Source organism: Macrobrachium rosenbergii, chromosome 49 (assembly GCF_040412425.1).
Source record: "Macrobrachium rosenbergii isolate ZJJX-2024 chromosome 49, ASM4041242v1, whole genome shotgun sequence".
NCBI classification, from domain to species: Eukaryota; Metazoa; Arthropoda; class Malacostraca; order Decapoda; family Palaemonidae; genus Macrobrachium; species Macrobrachium rosenbergii.
In genome coordinates, this window is record NC_089789.1 from 7763994 (window position 1) to 7783822 (window position 19829).

The 19829-nt window shown below is 41.7% G+C and overlaps 1 protein-coding gene across 3 annotated transcripts in view; it reads left to right on the plus strand.

The window, feature by feature from the left end:
• The first annotated feature begins 642 nt into the window (after positions 1–642).
• Positions 643–19829, plus strand: part of LOC136832050 (U3 small nucleolar ribonucleoprotein protein IMP4) — a 47498-nt gene continuing 28311 nt past the window's right edge. The window contains exons 1-5 of one of the 3 annotated variants that reach the window (XM_067092575.1): positions 643–748; positions 4358–4437; positions 6737–6857; positions 14897–15120; positions 16988–17109. In XM_067092575.1, coding sequence (XP_066948676.1) covers positions 4435–4437; positions 6737–6857; positions 14897–15120; positions 16988–17109 — 470 coding nt within the window. In that variant the 5' untranslated portion in view covers positions 643–748; positions 4358–4434. Of the gene's footprint in view, positions 808–4357; positions 4438–6736; positions 6858–14896; positions 15121–16987; positions 17110–19829 lie in introns of all 3 variants that reach the window. The other 2 variants (XM_067092577.1, XM_067092578.1) reach the window with 2 other exon arrangements.

Consider the following 19829-nt stretch of genomic DNA (forward strand, 5'->3'; position numbering starts at 1 on the left):
AGCAAAGCACTGGTTTTGTAACACTTGTAAATTGGGTTGAACTTGTTTTTTTTTTGTTTCTTTAAATCACTTTTAATGGTAATTTTATTTTGATAATATTAATAATTTCATGACAAGTACGCTTTAATGTTCTTCAGTCTTAAAAGTTATTTTAATAACTGACCATGATTTTTAGTAGCTTTTATGTTTTATCTGTATGTATTTCTAATAAATTGTATAATTATTTATCTAGTTTATGAACTAAACCAAAATAATGAAAAATCGTAGTTAGAACCGGCAAAATAGCTAAATGCCATATGAATCGCTATTTTGCCGGAGCCGGCAAAATAGCCCCTAGGAGGCTATTTTGCCGGAGCCGGCAAAATAGCCACGTCCTTATATTAAACATACAAGAATTTAATGACAAGAAACTGAGTAGACAGTAGTCACAAATGTTTATTATGTCACTAAGATAGTGAAGATTTAGGACGCTTGCCATTGTAAGGTCCCAATGACAACGAAATAAAGAATAAGTATAAATTATACGTTAGCCTCACGAAAAAAGATAAAGAATAAATAACAGCCGAAATTTTAATCTTTCATAAAATTAACAGTGTTTAACTTTAGGAAAGCAAAATGAAAAGTTGTATTGCCAAAAGTACAAGTATGTGTGAATCAGAGACTGAGAGCCGTTACCAGAGGTTAATCCAATCACGACTACTACTTCGCAGCATCGTCTGTTGTAGATTTTGCCTCGTGATTATTTTGTGTATGTTCTCATTATCATCTTCCAAAGTGTGTTCAAGATTATACTGTGACGCTTGGCAAGTAAAAATCCAATAGGGCCAAAATTTTGTTAAAATTTCCTAATGTAACTAAATTTTGACTGGTTTGGCCTGGACAACGTAGGCTAGCCTAGGCCTAGTTTTTAGGCTAGCCTAATAGTTAGGCCTAGGCAATTGTCTGAATTAATTCTTCAACTAAGCTATAATAAAAAAAGTGCCATAGTCTAAACTACCCTGTGGATTGCCATGCGGTGATTCAACTGGCATATTATCAAAAGTTTTTCTATGTTAAACCCGTTTCTATCTTGACTTATCAAGAGTTCCTAAAGTCATATTTGTAGGCCGGCTGTAAATATAGGGCTATTCAAATGACAGGAGGATTTACACGAGCCTTAAGTACTAATTTCGGGATTGTTTAGCCTAAATCTTCCAGATCAGATTGTAAACGGTTTAACTCTTGCCATTAAAGTGAATAGGCCTTGTCAAATGAAGGATAGCCTATAGGCCTAAGTTTCCCTCAAACCATTAGGCCTAGGCTATTGAGTTTTGGACATTAGGTTAGGCTAATATATAATTTTCCTATATAATTTGTGCACTAACCTACCCCACATTAGTTTTTTGAGAATACAATTAGTTGGCCTTCAAAGGTCAATGATAGTGGACCAAGCCCTTATAGGCCTACAAAATATTACAGTAAATGGGAACCACAGAGGAAAGCGTCAATTGGATAGTTAAACAGGCAAAACAGAAGACTTACTGCCTCACCAAAAGTGCAGTAAATATAAAACTATAAAGAGAAGAGCCAAAAATGATTCAGCTAATAAATAAACAGGTGGTAAATGTTCCAAACCCGCTTTCTCAGAAATCAGGCTTCATTAGTTGAGGCTACCAGGCCTAGGCATTTCAGATTTTTGTGGGGCAGGATGGTTTGGTGGCAAGGCAGCCTAGCCAGGGCTGGGGTTTATTATTTGAAATTGTTTTTTTGAAGCCAAATCTCCCAGATCAGAAAAAACGGTTTAACTCATTGCCATTAAAGTGAATAGGCCTTGGTAGAATGAAGATAGATATAACCTAATTTCCTCAAACCATTTGAATTTAGGCCAAGGAATAATGGTCCCCGCTGCTGTTAACTTCTTGGTTCTTAGCCACGTTAATTAAGGCAATCTTGAGTCTGGAGGGAGGCTGTTAATCAGCTCAGTGGTCTGGTAAAACTAAGGTGTACTTAACTTATTGAGTTTTGGACATTAGGTTAAATTAAAATATAATTTTGAGTATAGTTTATAGATAACACTTCTGACAGTTAGTTTTGATTAAAAAGGGAAGGCACAGTGGATAGTTTTATAGTACCAAACCCAAGAGAAGTATTTAGAAGGGAACCACAGAGGAAAGTTTACATGTGTTTTGGATGGATCTTGGAAAGGCACATGACAGACTACCAAGAAAAAAATGCAGTTTATTGGTAAGGTTAGTGAAGATGATATACTGACAGTGGCGCAGAATAATAAATAAACAAAAGCGTGGTTTTTTAAAAATGATAAAAACGCATTTAAAGTTTGCCAGGCTTCTATAGAAAAGGCTTATAAAAGAAAAACCAGCCAAACGATTTCTATGAATCATACCTCATTTTTAAAGGAAATTTATTCGCCTTTTGAGCATTTTATGCAAAAATCATTATAGTATGTTTTGTCATTTAAAATAGATAACAACAAACAGTGAGTAATGTAAGATTGTAAGATAGTTAATGAACACAATGAAAATGTTTTCATGTGGTGACAATTTGAAGCATGTTTTTAATGAAAACAACCTAAAATATGTTATCCTAATAATGCTCTAAAATTATTATTATAACATATCTGGAGGGGGTCATTTCCCCCAAAATATTATAAAACAAAAACATCCTCCTACATCCACCGGAGCACCTCCACTGGTTTACAGGAATAAGGAGGTTTTAGAGAGTCTTATGATGTAGCAGTGAGCAGCAGCTTGGGATTAAATTTCCCTTTGTTTTGCAGTGGATTTTATTTTATAGTAACATAAGGGGACAAGAGAAGTATTTAAAGGATAGTGCAGGAAAGTTTACATGCTGTTTTGTGGATCTTGATAAAAAAACCAGTTACCAAGAAGGTATAGCGCCAACACCTTGTTAGTGAAGATGATGTATGAGGAGCAAGAACCAGTGCACAGACAAAATTTGGGGAGACAGGCATTCCCTGTGGAGGTTGGCCTCCATCAAGGATCAGCTCTGAGTCCATTCTTGTTCCTTGTTGTTATAGACACTTCAACTTCAGAATTAAGGAACAACAAAGAACTGTGGGAACTGATGTTTGCTGGTGATTTAGTCATTATAGGAGACACAGAAGAAGAACGGCAAGAAAGGTTTTTAGCATGGAAAGGAGCCCTAGAAAAGAAAGGATTGAAAGTGAACAGTGGAAAGACAGAGCTAATGGTTAGTAGTAAAGGACATGAAGAAATAAACATTCAAGTGGAAGATGGTACAGTGCTAAAACAGAACGATGAGTTTAACTACTTGGGATCAATATTAGCAAAGGAGGGAGGTACTGAGAAAGCAGGGAGACAGAGAGTGAAAGAAGCATGGCAAAAATGGAGGGAAGTAACTGGAGTTGTTTTAGACAAGAAAATGCCATTAAGGCTCAAAATGAAAATTTATAAGACTGTTATCAGGCCTGTACTATTATATGGGGCTGAGATGGGTTGCTGGAATACCACTACTGGAAAGGAGGGAGAGTCAAGATATACGAAGAATGTGTGGTATATGTAACGTAAAGGAGAAGGCTAGGGAAGCTCGTCTGAAATACTGTGGTCATGTAATAAGAAGAGAGGAGGTGGAACCAATCAAGAGAGCTAAGAACATGCCATTGATGAGGAGGAGGAGTGTGGGGCGTCAGCAGATCAGATGGATGGAAGTGGTGAGGAGGGTTATGGGTGAAGTGGGACTGGGGGAAGCAGATGCAAGGAGAAAGTTGACTCGAGTGGCCGACCCTGCTATACAGTGGGAATAATACAGTCGAAAGAAGAAGAAGAGGAGTTTAATCTAACTTATGGGGCTGCGTCCTTACCTGGCCGGGAGGCTTTGTCCTCTTAGACCCCCTCACCTAACCTAACCTAGGACACCAGGTCCTTACCTAGGCTTAAACTCCCATCTAACCTAATTTGGGGGTTGTACCCTCTCTTAGCTTGGGGTTGGGAGATGTTCCCCGGCCCTTCCCCCCCATTTAAGCTAACCTTGGATATTGGGTCCTTACCCAAAGCTAGACACCTACCTAACCTAACATAAGGCACTGCAAATGACTGTTACTAAGGTTGCTACCTAACCAACCACACCTAAGCTAACCTAACATGGGGGAAATGGAAAAGCGTAGGCTTTTCATATTTTACAGGATTCATTGCCAAGACAAAGATAACCCATTATATACTAGGGCTGCTCCACACTTGGTGATGCCTTGAATATGTGCTTATTTATATTTATTTTTCTGTTTCCTTTTGAGAAAAAATAGTTTCCCCACTGGGAAAAATATTTTAGTGTGTATAAGTTGTATTGATTTTAGATTCTAATAATTTTCTTTTTCTTTCAGGATTATTCAGAGTAAAGCTTGTTAAGAAAAATTTCACTACCATTTCCTGAGGTGTCATCAAGAAGCTTCACGACAAAATGGTAATAATGAATAACACTTGTACTGCATGCCCTACCTATTTCATTAAAATGCTGAAAATGATATATATATTCGCAGACTCACCTATTTGCTGATTTCTCTTTGGAATATATATACACATTATTCACAGAAAATTCACGCATTCACGGTATTTTTCACTGAGAAATATTCACTAATTACTGTAATTTCATCTCATTTTCATGACTAAATGCATTTTTTGTGATAAAATTATTAAAAAACTCTGGTAGTGCTCGAGTTATGATAATTCGCCGTACAGTAATTTGATTTTGCAGTGGGGTAAGCAATTAATACCGATACGACAGTATTTATAAAATATTTTTAAAATTCACACGGGTGCAGGTAGCGAGAGAGACCAAATTACAATAGACCAACTTCTTTTCCTCCGTCTCTTTTTCCCATCTTCTAGTTAAAAAAGTAAAAGAGAATGATACAAGTATTATTAGTAACGTTATACTCTTGCGTAAATGCGTACAGCCATAAACAACCGACCGAGAAACTGTTGTTTTGCTTATCACCGAATTGGATAACAACAGCCATTTTGCTTGTATTTCAACCATCGTACTGTAATACACAGTTACCGTAGTTACAGTACAAGTGAAGTTAAGTAGAATGGGACTGATATATTTTTACATTATACCCTTATTCGGTATGGATAAAAGATTGGCAAGGAAATATATTGCTAAATATAAGGTACAAGTTGTAGCTGAAGCTGAGAAAACAATGTTCAAGCTGCTAATAAAATTGGAGAGAAAGTATTTTAATCAAAACTACAGGGCATGAAAGAACACATTACCGCTATTTTTATGCTGACAAATGATAGATAAATAAAGCTGGTACAGGCAGTCCCCGGTTATCGGCGGGGTTCTGTTCCCGACAGCAGGACGACAACCGAAAATCGGCGATAATAGCACTGATCCCCGTTTAGCGGTGCCGATAACCGGTTAGTGGCACTGATAACCAGTGATCAGCGCTGCCGATAAGAGGTGATCAGCGCCGATGACCGGTTATCAGCAATGAAAATCTGGTTATCGTCATCGCTAGACAAGTGCCGTAAAACTGGATTGCCAGTAACCGAGGCTGCCGATAACCGGGGACTGCCTGTATTATGATGAAATCAAGTGAAAAAAGCAAATGGGATCTTGATTTTTTTACACAAAACGAACTCCCCCAAACGGCCAATGTCATCTATTAACAAAAAAAATAGCTAAGTTAATTTCACAACGAGACATATTTAAGCTATATTTCGACTTAAAAACACTTCGTATAATGAAAAATAACCTTGCCTCATATAAATAAAGTATCTAGAGATTCATTTATGCTAACTAGAAGCAAGAAAAGCACTCTGAACTGAGTTAAATAAAGCGAAATAAACTTACCGCGTAATCGATTTCCAAACCAAAACGTTGATCGATATGATTGCAATTTATAATACAAAAGCAATATAAGAATACTGTATATACAATATTATTGGATACAGTAAAGTAAGGCATAATATTTAAAAGGTCCACGGAAAAGATGCATATTCGTTATGTTGATGTTTGTATAATGTGATATGTGAATGTAGAGTACAGTATAATGTAGGCTCGGCTATCGTATATGTATACGATATACCATAGTGTAGGCTAAGCTAATTCGTGTTTTTTATTCAATTTCTCTTTGTATTGAATTATCATAAGTCACTCTGCATGAACCTCCAGAATGCGCTGATATTAATAATTAGTATGCTGTGTATGTATAGAGTATACTTTATAGTGTAGGGTAGGCTACCATGTATATATACATGGTACCAAATACCCTAGTGTAGGCTAGGCTATATTCAAGATACGTTTTTTCCAACAAACAATGGGTTTTTTGGAACCTAACCCAATCGTAAGTAGGATAATACCTGCATAAGCATTTTTAGTTTTTTTTTTTGTGTGTTTGAACTATCAAAATAGGCAGTTCTAAATGTTTTTAGAAGGGTTCTAAATATTCACGGGTTTTAGCTATTCGCGTGGCATGTGGTACGCATCCCCCGCGAATATGGGCGTTTTACTGTATATGCCTTCTTTAAAACTTTGGCCAGGCTTTATACTGAAGGTTTTACTTCCTTTGGTAATGGCAGGAAATTAACTTCTCGTTTGGGCGGTCACCCTCTGTTGTAGGGTCTGGTGCAGGTTTTTGTGTGGTACTTGTGCATCATATGTGTAAGGTGCTGAATAATATAATAGATCTTTAAAAGTATTCTGATTTGTGAATTTTCTGTTTGATCCAGTCTGATTTTTTTTTTTTTTTTTTCAGTCAGAGTTTAGTCTTCGAAGGCAAGCCAGACTTCGTAGGGAGTATCTCTACCGAAAGAATCTTCAACAGCGCCATTTCATGCATGAAGCTAAAAAGAAAAAAATCATGAACTCATTGGCAGGTAATGTATTTCATTACAATAGCTATATTGCAATATATTTTTTTTTTTATGTTTTAGGAATGTGCAAATGATAACTGTGTAAAAACAATTTTGTTTCTTAAGAATGTTTTTTGCATTACGTATACCAACCATCTTTTAACAATATTAGATATATATATATATATACATATATGTGAAGATAACCAAAGGCATAAGAGTCTACACCATTAGTGTATGAAACCAGAATTGCTATGACAAAACAAGCTAGGCTTATTAATTACAATAAGGTTAAATAGAGCAGATACCACATTCTTTGACTGCTGCTTATCAGTGAGTAACTGTCTCCATATAAAATAGTTGTCAGGCTTAAGATAATAGTTATAATTGAAAGGAGAAAACCAGAGTGAAAGTGAAAGTAGCAAGAAATGAGTAAATTATGCAAATTGAATTCAGAAGTGAAATAAGCATTGAAAGTTCTAAAATTCGGGGAGCAAATAAAGTGTATGTGTGAGCTAGGAGAGACATTTCGAAAAAAATTTTTTGTCACTTTGGATTTGGAGCCTGAAGGTAGGAGGCTAACGTTTTTTAGTGTGTTTGGAAAGAAAGCTGGCACACATTTAAGGGAATTGTAAAATAATGGGTAGTATAAAACAATAGTGCTGTATGACTAATTGTATTCAAATATACTTTCCTTATACAGTTTTTACTTGTTGGCACTCTACATTTGCCAATAAAATGTTTGACAACCCACATTTCAAAAATAATGCTTTGGTCCTCTTGTGAAATTTTGTCATTTTGCATCCTATCAAGGAGGGAAAGAACTAAAAGTTCTGTTTTGTTTAGTGTACTTTATTTTGCCCTAAAATCGTTAAGGGAGGGGCGATCTCGATCTGTACGTATGAGTTTCATGTCTGTGATCTCGTTCTGTACATATGTGTTTTATGTCTGGTGCTTCCCTTTGTTTGGTTTTGGCTTGGATATATTGCCTACGTCCACCCTCTCCCTGTTTCGGCTTTTCACTTAGGCTAATGTTCCTAATAAGTTAAGCTGGAATAGCGAGGGTTTACCTACGTAGCCTATCCTAGTTCAATCCTTGTTTGGGTTGCTTACCAATGGTGACCGGGAGTGCTCTCCCCACTCCTGTTCACACTTCTTTTACCGACTATATATATATTATTTTGTGGTATCGAGAATCCCCTTCTCTCCCTTTTATCCTTTGCTCTCTCTCTCCCCTTGGTTCGTTTTCAAGGTTTGTTAACTTTCCAAGGCTTGAGAGCAATTTATCCTTATTTTGTGCTGTAGCCTACATCCCCTCCCTCTGCATTGATTGGTTGTCCTTCGGTGTGTCTGACCTTATCGGTTGGCACTCCACCAGGACCTGGAGGTGACCGGGAGTGCTCTCCCCACTCCTGTTCACACTCCTTTTACCTTTCTTTGCTCTCCTGGCCGTAGAGGTTTTTGCCCTTCCTCTCCTTTTCTCTCGCTCTTGTCGTGCAACACAGCTCACATAGCGAGGGGATCTATGAGGATCTCTGGGTGCCCGGGGAGTGCTGTCCCACCCCTGGTCGCTACTTTGGGTTACCAACCTCCTGGCCTATCCTTCCCCCTTCCTTTTACGTCGACTGTTTCCCTTAGGTGCTTCCTACATGTTCGCACCTCACTGTTGGGATCTCATATAAGGCCAGTTAGCGTTTTCCACCTAACTGTCTTCTGTTTTATTTACTTTTGGCATTCCCCCTCCATTTTGCTACTACCTGTTCGGTGTTTAATGTTATCTTGTTTGGCGCTCTCCTTGCTTACTGCTCAAATTTTAGTGTTTAGCGGTCGCGTTTATTCCACCCACCGCTATCACTTCCAAAAGGATATCCTCCTCAGGGGTTTTCCTCTCTTGGCTCTGAGTGCGCCCACTTCCGAACAGTTCATAACCTTCCCACTATGTTTGTATCCATCACATATTGTTCAAACATGGTCGCTCCCGAATGTTCCGTTGACTCTGTTTTTATGTCTATGAGTTTTGTCCTGTTAGCCCGGTTTTCTCTTTGGTTTTCTCCGGGTTTTTCCTGGTCTGACTAGGCTAAGTCGCTGCTACGGTACTCTGCTCGGCATCCGTTCCAGCATGCCCACTTCTCATACGTTTTTCAGCTGGTTTTGTCAAAAAGTGCAGGAATGCTCCGCTATCCTGCAACAAGCCAGCAAAACGGAGTCTATAGTTCCCATTCCGGTGCGCAGTCTGTTTTGGAGAATTTATAGTTTGGCACGGAAGGTTGTGAAGTACGCTATGCTCTCCCGAGCAGACTTCTTGATGAACCCGTAGGTTTTATATACACCTGTCGGTTTCGTCTCCGCCAAACTCCGCCTCATGTGGCTTATTCTTGGCTCAGAAGGTTGTAAAGTGCGCTATGCTCTCTCCGAGCAGGCTACTTGATGAATCCGTAGGGTTTTATTTACTCCAGTCGGTTTTATCTCCGCCAAACGCTGCCTCATATGGCTTATTATTAGTCGTTTGGTACCCGGCAGGTTGCGTTATGCGCTATGCTCTCCCGAGCAGGCTACCTGATGAATCCGTGAGTTTCATATACACCTGTCGGTTTTACCTCCGTCAAGCTCCGCCCCTCATGTGGCTTATTAATAGTCGCTCTTTCGGTGTTTGGGCTCTCTCCGGGCGAGATTCTCGGTGGATCGGTAGGTTTCATATACGCCTATCGATTTCCCTCCGCCAAACTCTGTCTCTGGGCGAGATTCTCGATAAATCGGTAGGTTTCATATACACCTATCGGTTTTTCCTTCGCCAAACTCCGTCTCATATGACTTATTAATAGTTGCTCCTCCGGTGTTTGGGGTCCTAAGGCCGGCCGCAAGTCTCGTAACTCTTCGCTTCAAGTTAGCTGTTTACGGAGAGTTTTCTGAAGACGTTGCGGCCTTCTGTCTCGTTCTCGAACCTGTGAACATCGTCCCGGAGCGATAAGTAGGTGCGAGAATAAGTGAGGCAAACCTTTTCCGCTTAGCTCAGAATTAGGTGAGGCAAACTTTTCCTTTAGGGGATTCGTTAGCTCCTCATCCCTTTTCGACAGTTCCTGGTCTACCGTCCCTAAGGTGAAATCAGTCAAAAAAGACCCTTTTTTAAACCAAGAAGACCCGCTCCGGGGCCCCCTCGAGGACGTCTCGGATCTCTAATCCGGTGCCGTCTACGAGTTTGGCCTCGTCTTCTGGAAAGGGACACGACCCAAGCAAAGCAAGGCGGTTACCCCCTCCTTCCTTTGTTGAAGACTCTTTTACGGGTCTCCTTATAAGGAGCTCGATTTGAGGGTCATTGTCAACCTATCAAACTATCTATCTACCTCATGGTCCGTGCCTTCCCTTTCCCAGGAGCTTAAATCCCAAAGAGAATAATCTCAAGACTCATTGTCAATGGATCACATGTAAAATCCTGCTCCGTTCCGGAATTGTATCGTTCCGGACACCTCCACCTCTTTTCCCCTCCAGTCTGGGGAACCTTTGGCACCTAACCGTTTATGCTTCCCAGCATGAAGGCACCCTCCTATCGGGGGTGTGGGCACATGGAGGTTGGTGGAATTGCATTTCTTCCCTTCTGGCCTGGTATCCCCTTATCCGGGTTTTACCAGACTGTCAGAAGGAGCATGGCATCTATCTGGCAGGATCCCTAAGAGAGCCCTCATCTTCCCTAGGGGCTGGGCACATCGTCTCCGTTGAGAACTCTAACGGAGTGGCAGGCGGAGAATTCCAAGTTCACGCCAGCTATGGGGTCTTACCGTGCTCTCTCTTTGAGAGCCCTGCTTCCTACCCCTTGTGCTCGAATGTAGCCCCTCTTATCAACAGGCTTGTTTCGAAAATAAACCGCTGACGATTTCCGGGAGACAGATATCACAGATACGTTCACAATGAATCTTCTAACCCCGGACTACGCTTCTAATTTATTCAGCGTATAGCTCCTAAGCTTCCGAGTCAATTCCCGGAAGCTGAAACAGGGTGTAAGTCAGGCTTGCCAGGCCCTGGAATTCTTTGACTTTAACAGAAACAATGTCTGTGGTATATAATGGCTGTTCAGTTGTTTCGGGTCCTGATAAAATCTCTCTTGTCAGGTTTTCTGCAGGTCCCGCTTTATTTCATCAGTCCGGTTGGACAGTTGAAAACACTTTTTCGCCAGCCACGTTCTGCCTTGAGCCGAAAAATCTTATGAACAGTTTCGCCTGGAGAATTAATCTTTTCCCCAGGTGGGTGTTGTTACGGTCCGTCCGGGGCTACTAATGTTACTCAGAGCCTCCGTTCTCGTGGGTGTCTACCTTTGAGCGGAAACAATCTGATCTTGCCGGGCCCTATCCCAAGTCCGGCAAGAAGTTCATGTAGTTCAAGCGCCCCCCTGCTCAGGCGGTGGTGCAGGCTCTTCAGGTTTCTGCCCCTGGACAGCCGTCAGCCTCTCACTCCCAGCCTCCACCTCGATGTGTGCGGGTTCAGCCAACACATCAGCCCCCTTGTGACACCCCGTGTGTCTCTGCCTCCCCCATGTGCCTCCGCTGGAGTTTTCTTTGCTTCATACGAAAACCCAAGGAAAGAATTTTCACTAGACATTCTGCCAGAGGCTCTGACCCTCGGGGTTATCATAGGAGCAGGGAAGCATCCTGCTCCTCTCCGAGAAATTGGGAAGGCATACGCTTCAGGGGAGACAATCAAGCCTCCTCCTGTAGTTTTTCTCATATGGGTGGGAGGCTGTACCATTTTCGGGGCCACTGGAACTTCAGTCCCTGGGCCCAGAGTATAGTTATCAAGGCCCGGGTGGAGCTGGACTGTTTGTCCCCTCCCCAATCAGGTTCAGTCAGCTTCCGGCCAGAGTTCTGGGGTCTTTGTGAATGGCCTGTCAGGCTTTTCAGTCTGCCAAGGAAGTTCCCTTCCACTGGAAAATTTTCCGGGCGTGTCCCGTTTATTTTCCTCATTCAATGCGGCAAGCCTCGGTTGCTTACAGTCTTGTGGGTTCGGATCCTACTGCTCCGTGGAGCCGTAACCACCTCTATAGACCTTTCCGGCGCTTCCTTTCACATCTTGGTTGCAGAAAGGTTCTATCCCTTCTTGGGATTCAGACTCGGGGAGCAGGCGTACCCCTTCAGGTTCATGCTCTCCTCAATGCAGCCCCAGAGTCTTTGCCAGTTTGAACAATACCGAAGTTCAACAGCTCCAGTATTAGAAGGTTATGCTAGCCGCATATCTAGTTGCCTGGCTCATTTGGGCACCCAGCGTCGGGAATTGCCTGAGGGGGCCGGTCATTATAATCGGTTTTCTAGAGTCTCTGGGCTTCTAAGTAAACAGGAAGGAATCCCACCTGATTCCGGAGGGTAGCCTTCAGTAGTTGTGAATCCAGTGGAAGCGGAAAGAGATAGCAAGGGCGACCTATCATTTCATCAACTCAAGCATACCTTTTGCCGTGCCCAAGAAAAGGTCTTGGGCTCTCTCCAGTTTGCTTCAGTGACGGTTCTCCTTCTGAAGTCAAAGCTGGAGTTTATAACCGGGGTATGGCGGAGTCAGGGATGTGTCTCCCTGATTCCTCCTGTTTGAATAGTGGCCTCCGGCCTTGCACAACTGTCAAGTGCTTATCGAAGTCAGTTCCTCTCCAGCTTTCCCCTCCGGCCTCAGTATTCCACACCATCACCTCTCTGGGCGAGTGGGGTGGATATTTTTTGGCCCCATGAAGTACATGGAACTTAGTCGGTCACGTTCCAGCAGTTCCATATCAACGCTTTGGAGGGCTGTGGCAGTCTTCCTGTCCTTGGGAAACTTCTTCCTCCCAAGGGGTTTCATTTTAGGCTGGTTCTGAACAAAACAGCAATAGTGCACTGCGTAAACAAGTGGGTTCGAACTCGAGTTGCTTCATTCAGGTTATGGTTCATTCTTCTCCATAACCAACAGACACAAGTGCCTCTGTCTGCCACCCTTCTCGTAGGGGTCCAAAAGGTCACTACTTTTTCCCTATCCAGGGCCTCCCCCCTGGTGTCGGAATAGTCCTTAGACGGAGCGTCATTCAGGTAGTCTTGTGACCTTTTCCTGGACCTGGAAGTAGGTCTGTTTGCAACCCAATTCAGCCACAAACTATCAAGCTGTCACGTCTGGTATAAACTCAGCCTGCGTCAGCCCTCTCAAAGTTCTGATGCCCTGGCTTTGTGGTCTTTGTGAATCTTACAGTTTAGGAGGAAACTGATATTGGTCCTGTTATTACTGTTTTCCTAAAATCAGTCAAGGGATCCTACTCTACTGCAGTATGGTTCTGCAGTTAAGTAACTAGCACTCTTCACATAGTTTTCGAAGCTACAGTAATGATGCGGCCGCATTGGCCCCGAGGAAAGTGTTTTGTTGGAACCAAACTCACAGGCTCTTAACTTTCATCCCTAAGGTCTGTGTTCGTCTAAGACCAGTACTCCGTCCACATTCGGTTTCCTTGTCTTTGAGTAATGTATCGGAGTTAGCTTTGGTAACCAACAATCATCTTGTTCTTACCTTTCCTTGTTGGGAAAGACCAAAATTTTTAATCAGCTTAGCTTCTAGTGTTAGTTTTCCTGTACTGTCTGCCCTGTCTAGCAGAACCAATCATTTTGGTTTCCCCTCATCGGGTAGTGTTGCGAATTCCTCACCCTTACTTTCTATCTACAGTTGAAGGTCCTCATTTTCGGTGGTCACCTTGGAAAGTACTCCCCTTTTACAAGGTCTGTTTCTGTGCCCAGTTTTCTCCTTACAGGCTTTTTTAGACAGGACCTCGCAATTTTGTCAGATCCTCTCTTTTTTTAAAAAAGGGGGGGGTTACTGTCATTGTGTCTGCTATTAGGCAGAAAGTATTTTCTTAATACAAGCCTATTCAGGTTCAATTCTAAGCTCATGATCTTAGACGGTGACCACTTACATTATTTTCATTATATGAATTTAGAGGACCTTACTAATGTTCAGGGTAGAATTCTCCTAGTTTTCAACGTCTCTTTTTAAGTCTTTAATAGCATAAGAATGATGCTTATTTCTCTGTTATTATTTCACCGGCTGACACGGGACCCCGATCCAGAAAAAGGATTTTGACAACGGAAAAATCTATTTCTGGCGAGGGGCCCGTGTCACCTGGTGACCCACCCCTGTTTTCATTCTCTCCCTCCCATGGTAAACATCATTCTAGTGGGGTGGGTGCTAACATGGAATGCGACTAGTGTTGCCTTGTGTACAGTCCGCGAGTAGTGCATGGGCTTGTATCGGCACCTCTCTCGTTGGGACTTTTGACATTGGGAATCTTTATAGGGCAGGGTCCCGTGATTGTGACAATCTCACCCTTTACCATATACAACTCCATTTCTTGGAGCTCGCTCTGGGGGTAGTAACCCCAGCTTTACATTTAGCTTTTCTCTGGTATCTAACAACGGAATTACCTAGAAATAAGTGCTGAATGGATTATTTCACCAGTTGACACGGGCCCCTCCCCAGAAATAGATTTTTCCTTTGTCAAAATCCTTTTTACATAATTACAAATTTAGCTTTCAAATGTTTAAAAACATTCCAATATTTGTGGGTTCAACGAAGAAGAAGGATGAAACCTTACATTTTTAAAAATTAACTGTTCCTCCCATGCCAAGGACACATTAGCAAGTGACAGTAAATTGTGAATGCTTGCTTCTTACATAAGTTAGATAATATTTCTGTGTTAATGGAACATAAGAATTCCTCAAAATGTTTCAGTTTCTTGACTTTGTGTCTCTGCCTTTACCAGACATACGATAGGATCATATAAAGCAACGTGGAAGTACGAAAATGTTGGAAATTTGTTGCCATTAAATCAGCTCTACTTCCCACTCCACTAACACATTTTCAACAATGACTAATTGCTGAAAGATTGCTACCTCACATATCTCATCAGCTGCAATATAGAAAATATTCAGAATATATAAGAAAATTGAGGTACTGTACTTTATTATGTTAATAATTAATTTTACTCATAAGTAGGCCAGGGTATTAGAACAACTCCTATAAGTAGTGTAGGTGAGCATCACCATAAAATTTTATGTGTACATTTTTTGTTCCAGATGGCAAAGAAATTCCAACGAAATTGCAAAACTCAGCCATAAAGCTTATGGAAGCGGGAGACTGGGATGACCTTGGTCCCAAATTAGCTGTAGAGCTTGCAGGAGAGGCTACTCGTGGTGACACACACAACGATGATGAGTATCGATGGGCTGGTGTGGAAGATCCCAAAATTGTTATCACTACTTCTCATGATCCCTCAGCCAAACTCAAACAGTTTGCAAAGGTACATAATTTTTCATAATATCAGGCTAATGAAAAAATTGTTGAGAGATGTGGGAAAAAAACAGACTGAAAGCATAAAGATTGAGGTGGTTTGGTCATTTGGTAAGAGAAGAGCAGTCGTATAGAGAACTAGTGAATGAGGGGAAGTTTGGGCGCATGATAGAAAAGCTGTTGAATAGAGAAATAGAAAACAAGGAGAAGTTTGGGTATGTGATAAGAGAAAAGCTGCTCAACAGAGAAATAGTAAATAAGGAAAAGTTTTGGCAAATAATAAATAAGAGAAAGGCTGTTGAATAGAGAATTAGTAAATAAGAAGGTTGAGTGTGTGATAAGAGAAAAGCTGTTGAATAGAGAAATAGTAAATGAGGAAAAGTTTGGGCACATGATAAGAGAAAAGCTGTTGAGTAGAGAAAAAGTAGATAAGGAGATAGCAGGACAAAGACCATTTGGAAGCCAATGGTGGAGAAGGCCATAGATGAAGACTTAGGTAAGATGGATATTTGGGAAGAAAATGCTCATAACAGAAAAGAGTCAAGGGAACTCATTTCACATTCAACTATGAAGCAAAAAGCAGATGCAGTTGTTAATATAAATTTGAACGTAACTACTGACATCACGAAGCATTTGTTCTTAAATGAGATGCAAAAAATTGGATATGGTAAAGTTGAAGGAGTTGAACAGTTTAGTAGGAAGAGACAAAAGGGAATAGTTGAAAGTAAAAGGCAAAAGGCATTATAACTGTGGCTCAGGAGACAAAACAAAGAATCTCAAGTGCCACCCACAGTGTGTTCAGCAAGGCATACAGTAATTGGCATACCTCATGTGGCACCATATATGAAATAGATAACAATAACAGGGTGGGGAATTTTTTTAATGCGAAGTACTTTACAGTGATGATAATAGCATAGTTGGGAACTGCAGAGATTTTGGGTAAAATCTTTAAGAATCTTGATGCATAAAAAAGTACAAACTATTGTGTTGCGAATGCCTTTTTTTCCACTGGCCTATGCCTTAGACCATTACTGATAATTTTTTTATATATGCCACATGTATAACAATAGTGGTGTAACATATCGTGATGTGACTTAAAAGTACAGTATAGCAATGAAAGCTAATACAAAAATAAGAATACTCTCAAGGCTCACCCTAAGGAGTGCTTATAAACGACATGAGATTAAAGCAGGGTTGAAGAAATTGGGCAGCCCAGTGAAGAGACCAAAGAGAGCAGATGAAGTCGAAGGAAGAAGACACTTCAGTTAGGGCCTAAAGAGATTCTGCAAAGAACCTTTTGTTACCATCGGTGGACAGCATCACCTCCACTTTTAAGTACTGTGGAATTATCTGTGAAGTGCCATTTTTTTATACTTACATCATGAGTTCAAGACAGCATTTTCCAAGACCCATATGAAAAACAATGGTTTAACTATCAAATACATCAGCAGTCAAAAATAAAATATTGCTTTCCACTTTAAAGAGTCTCTTCTGTAGAATTGTAGATTTTTAGTTTGCTGGCCACTTAAGAATATTTCCTATTTATTAATGTAAAGGTGCAGTCATCTGTAGTTCTTTTTTTTCAGGAAGTGTTTACCACTTACTGTCTGCCTTATGTGTCCAATCCCTTTGGTCTCCAATTGCACTTTATATTTCATCCATTCACTTTGGTCTGCCTTCATAATTAGCTTTTGTAATTTTAAATTGCTTCATTTATCTTTTCTCATGTAAGAATTAATCCTTGAGGGAGCCAAGTGAGACTCTAGAATGTTGCTTTATAGTCTTGTAAACTAATTTTTAATATTCATGGTAGCATTAGTATGTGTACTTATAGTCCTGTATATTTCATGTAGTTAAGGTGACTTCTTTTTTTTTAGGAAATGAAGTTACTGTTTCCAAATTCACAGAGGATGAACAGGGGAAAATATGAAAATAAACAGTTAATAGAAGCCTGTCGAGCAAATCAAGTCACTGACTTCATAGTTTTGCATGAAACCAGGTAGGTAATTCTTTGGTTTTATATAAGTAACTTACCAAGTAAGTACATAGCTATTGGTTCCTTAAAAATTCCCTAAAAATTCAAAATTTGCCCAGTGGCGCCACTATCATTAGTGTATAGGTGACAAGGTCCCGCCCACTATCCGGAACTTGAAGGAACAACTTGGCAGAGAGCTCAATTCATTTCCTACCGGCTTCCTGTCAACATCGGTAGTTTTGCACGGTTGCTTCTTCGCTTTTCGGCTAGTTATTTGCCCGATCTTGGTGAATTATTCAGGATTTGTTGCTTTGTGGCTTGCTATCATTGATGAATTGTTGTTTCGGGCAGTTGCCCCCTCTGTTGAGCCTGTCGTTTGCTCCCAGGCTTCGACTAAACGCCATTGGCAAGGCGTCCCAGTGCATCAACTTTCCTCAGATTCAGAAACTTCCAGTGCGCGCATAGAAGCTCCCATATCGCTACTCTGTTTCTTCGTGCCCGCTCAAGAGACATGCCGATCTTGGTGACACCTCTCCCCTGGCTGTCAAGAGGTATAGGGAGGCTAGCCCACAACCTTCCTGCAGTTTTCAAGTCCAGCCTGATTCTCCTGCTCATCGTCTTCATTTGTTGAGAGACAGTCCTGAGCGCTATGAGCTTTCTAAGCGCCAACTTCTTCCGAGTGCCTGGCACCCACCGACTCACGCCAGACTTCCGCTGATGAGCGCCCAGCGCCGCCGTCTCATGCCAGGCTTCCGCTTTTGAGTGCCCAGCGCCAAGTCCCGAAACTTAAAACACCAACAGCTGAATGGCCAGCCTCTGCTTCTGGGACCTATGCCCCTTCTTCTCTTAATCCGTCTTCCTCATCGGTTCAAGAAGATTCTTTAACCCCACTCAAACATCAATTGACCGAACTTATGGGTTTTTTGAAGAAATCCTCTTCAGTTCCAGAGTCCAAGGATAATTCCTTGTCTCCTATCTCTTCAGGGGAGGAAGAGGTTGTTCAAGATACGGTCCCCTCTTCTGCTTAGTCGTCTCTTCTGCGTTTCCTCATGGATAATTTTCTTGATTTCTTCGTGCCTGCTTTGCCTGCTTCTCCAGCTTCTACCTTCCTCATGAAAAAGCATTCGTCCGATGGTACCAGGTTACCCAAGCTAGTTCTTTCCTCCTCCTCAAAGAAGGCTCTCAAAGAAGTTTGTGTCTGGCTGGCCGCTAAGAGAGAACAGGGCAAAGCGACATTCGCTTTTCCACCCAGCAAGTTGCTAAAGATGAGGTACTCTTTTTATGCCACCGGGGAAGCTCCTTCCTTGGGAGTTTCTGCCTCCTCCCAAGGTATGGTCGATTTGACTCGTAGAACTGCCTTTTCTATGCCAAGATAATGTTTTCCTCATCTGAACTGGATCACCTTATCAAGAGTATTTTTAAGGTGTTTGAGATTTGTAGTTTCCTCGATTGGGCCAGGAGGGTGCTGGCGAGGAAGATTGAAGACTGTCCTGATCTCACTGAAGACTTTGCCTCTGATTGGCTGGGAGTTCTTTCATGCTCAGATAGGGCAATTGGAGACGGCTCTTTGGAACTCGCCTCCCTCTTTTTTATGGGCATCCTTAAAAAGCAGGAGCTCTGGTGTTCTTTCACCATGAAAGGAGTCTTGCCAACACAGAAGTCAGCTCAACTCTTCACTCCTTTAGATAGGTCTCACCTCTTTCCACAAATCACTGTGAAGGAGATTCTTTCAGACTTGCAGAATAAGTCTACCGCTGACTCGTTGGCACAGTCCACTAGACGTCCGAGGGAGCCTGTGCCTTCCACATCAAGATCATTCTCTCCTCTACAGTCTCAGCCCTTTCGTGGAGGGAAGGCAAAAACCCAGTCTAGACATAGATCAAACTTGCAACCTCCTATGAAGTCCATTAAGAAGTCTTCCTTCAAGACCAACCCCAAGAAGTGAGAAGTTAGTCCTCTGCTCCCAAGTAGGAGCCAGACTTCTACTTTATTGGAAGGAATGGGAGTGCAGAAGGGCAGATCCTTGGGTGATCAAAGTTCTCAAGGAGGGCTATTTCAATCCTTTCATCTCCAATCTCCTTAACAGCATGTTCAAAAGGTTCCACGAAGTTTTTGGCCCTCTCTCAGTTGAATCCCTTCTTTTCAAAGGAGCAGTGGAAGAAGTGCTAGATCCCCACTCAGAAGGTTTTTACAATTGCCTTTTCATGGTTCCGAAGGCCTCAGGGGGGCTGGAGGCCCCGTTCTGGACGCCAGCGCCTTGAATGTGTTGGTACTGAAGACGAAGTTTCATGTGGAGACCGTTCGCTCAGTCATGTCCTCAGTACAACAGGGGGACTTGATGGTCACCCTGGATATGCAGGATGCGTATTTTCACGTCCCTGTTCATCCAGACTCACGGAAATTTCTACGCTTCGTTTTTCAGGACAGAGTACCACAGTTCCGGGCCCTATGCTTCGGTTTGTCGACAGCACCACAAGTTTTCACTCGAATCCTTGCTCCTCTAGGGAATTGACTTCACTTTCTGGGATTCTCCACTTGTCGGAGGAGGAAAAGTGTGCGGAGGACTTGAGAAGAACTCCTCGCCTGACACAGGAGGTAGGCATTCTCATAAATGAAAAGAAACCTCTTATGACACTGACTCAGGAGATTCCCTACTTAGGGATGATACTGAACTCTCAGACTTTTTGGGCTTTTCTGTTGCCCAAAAGAGTTGAAACCTGCCTTCAGACTGTCAGTCAGTTCCT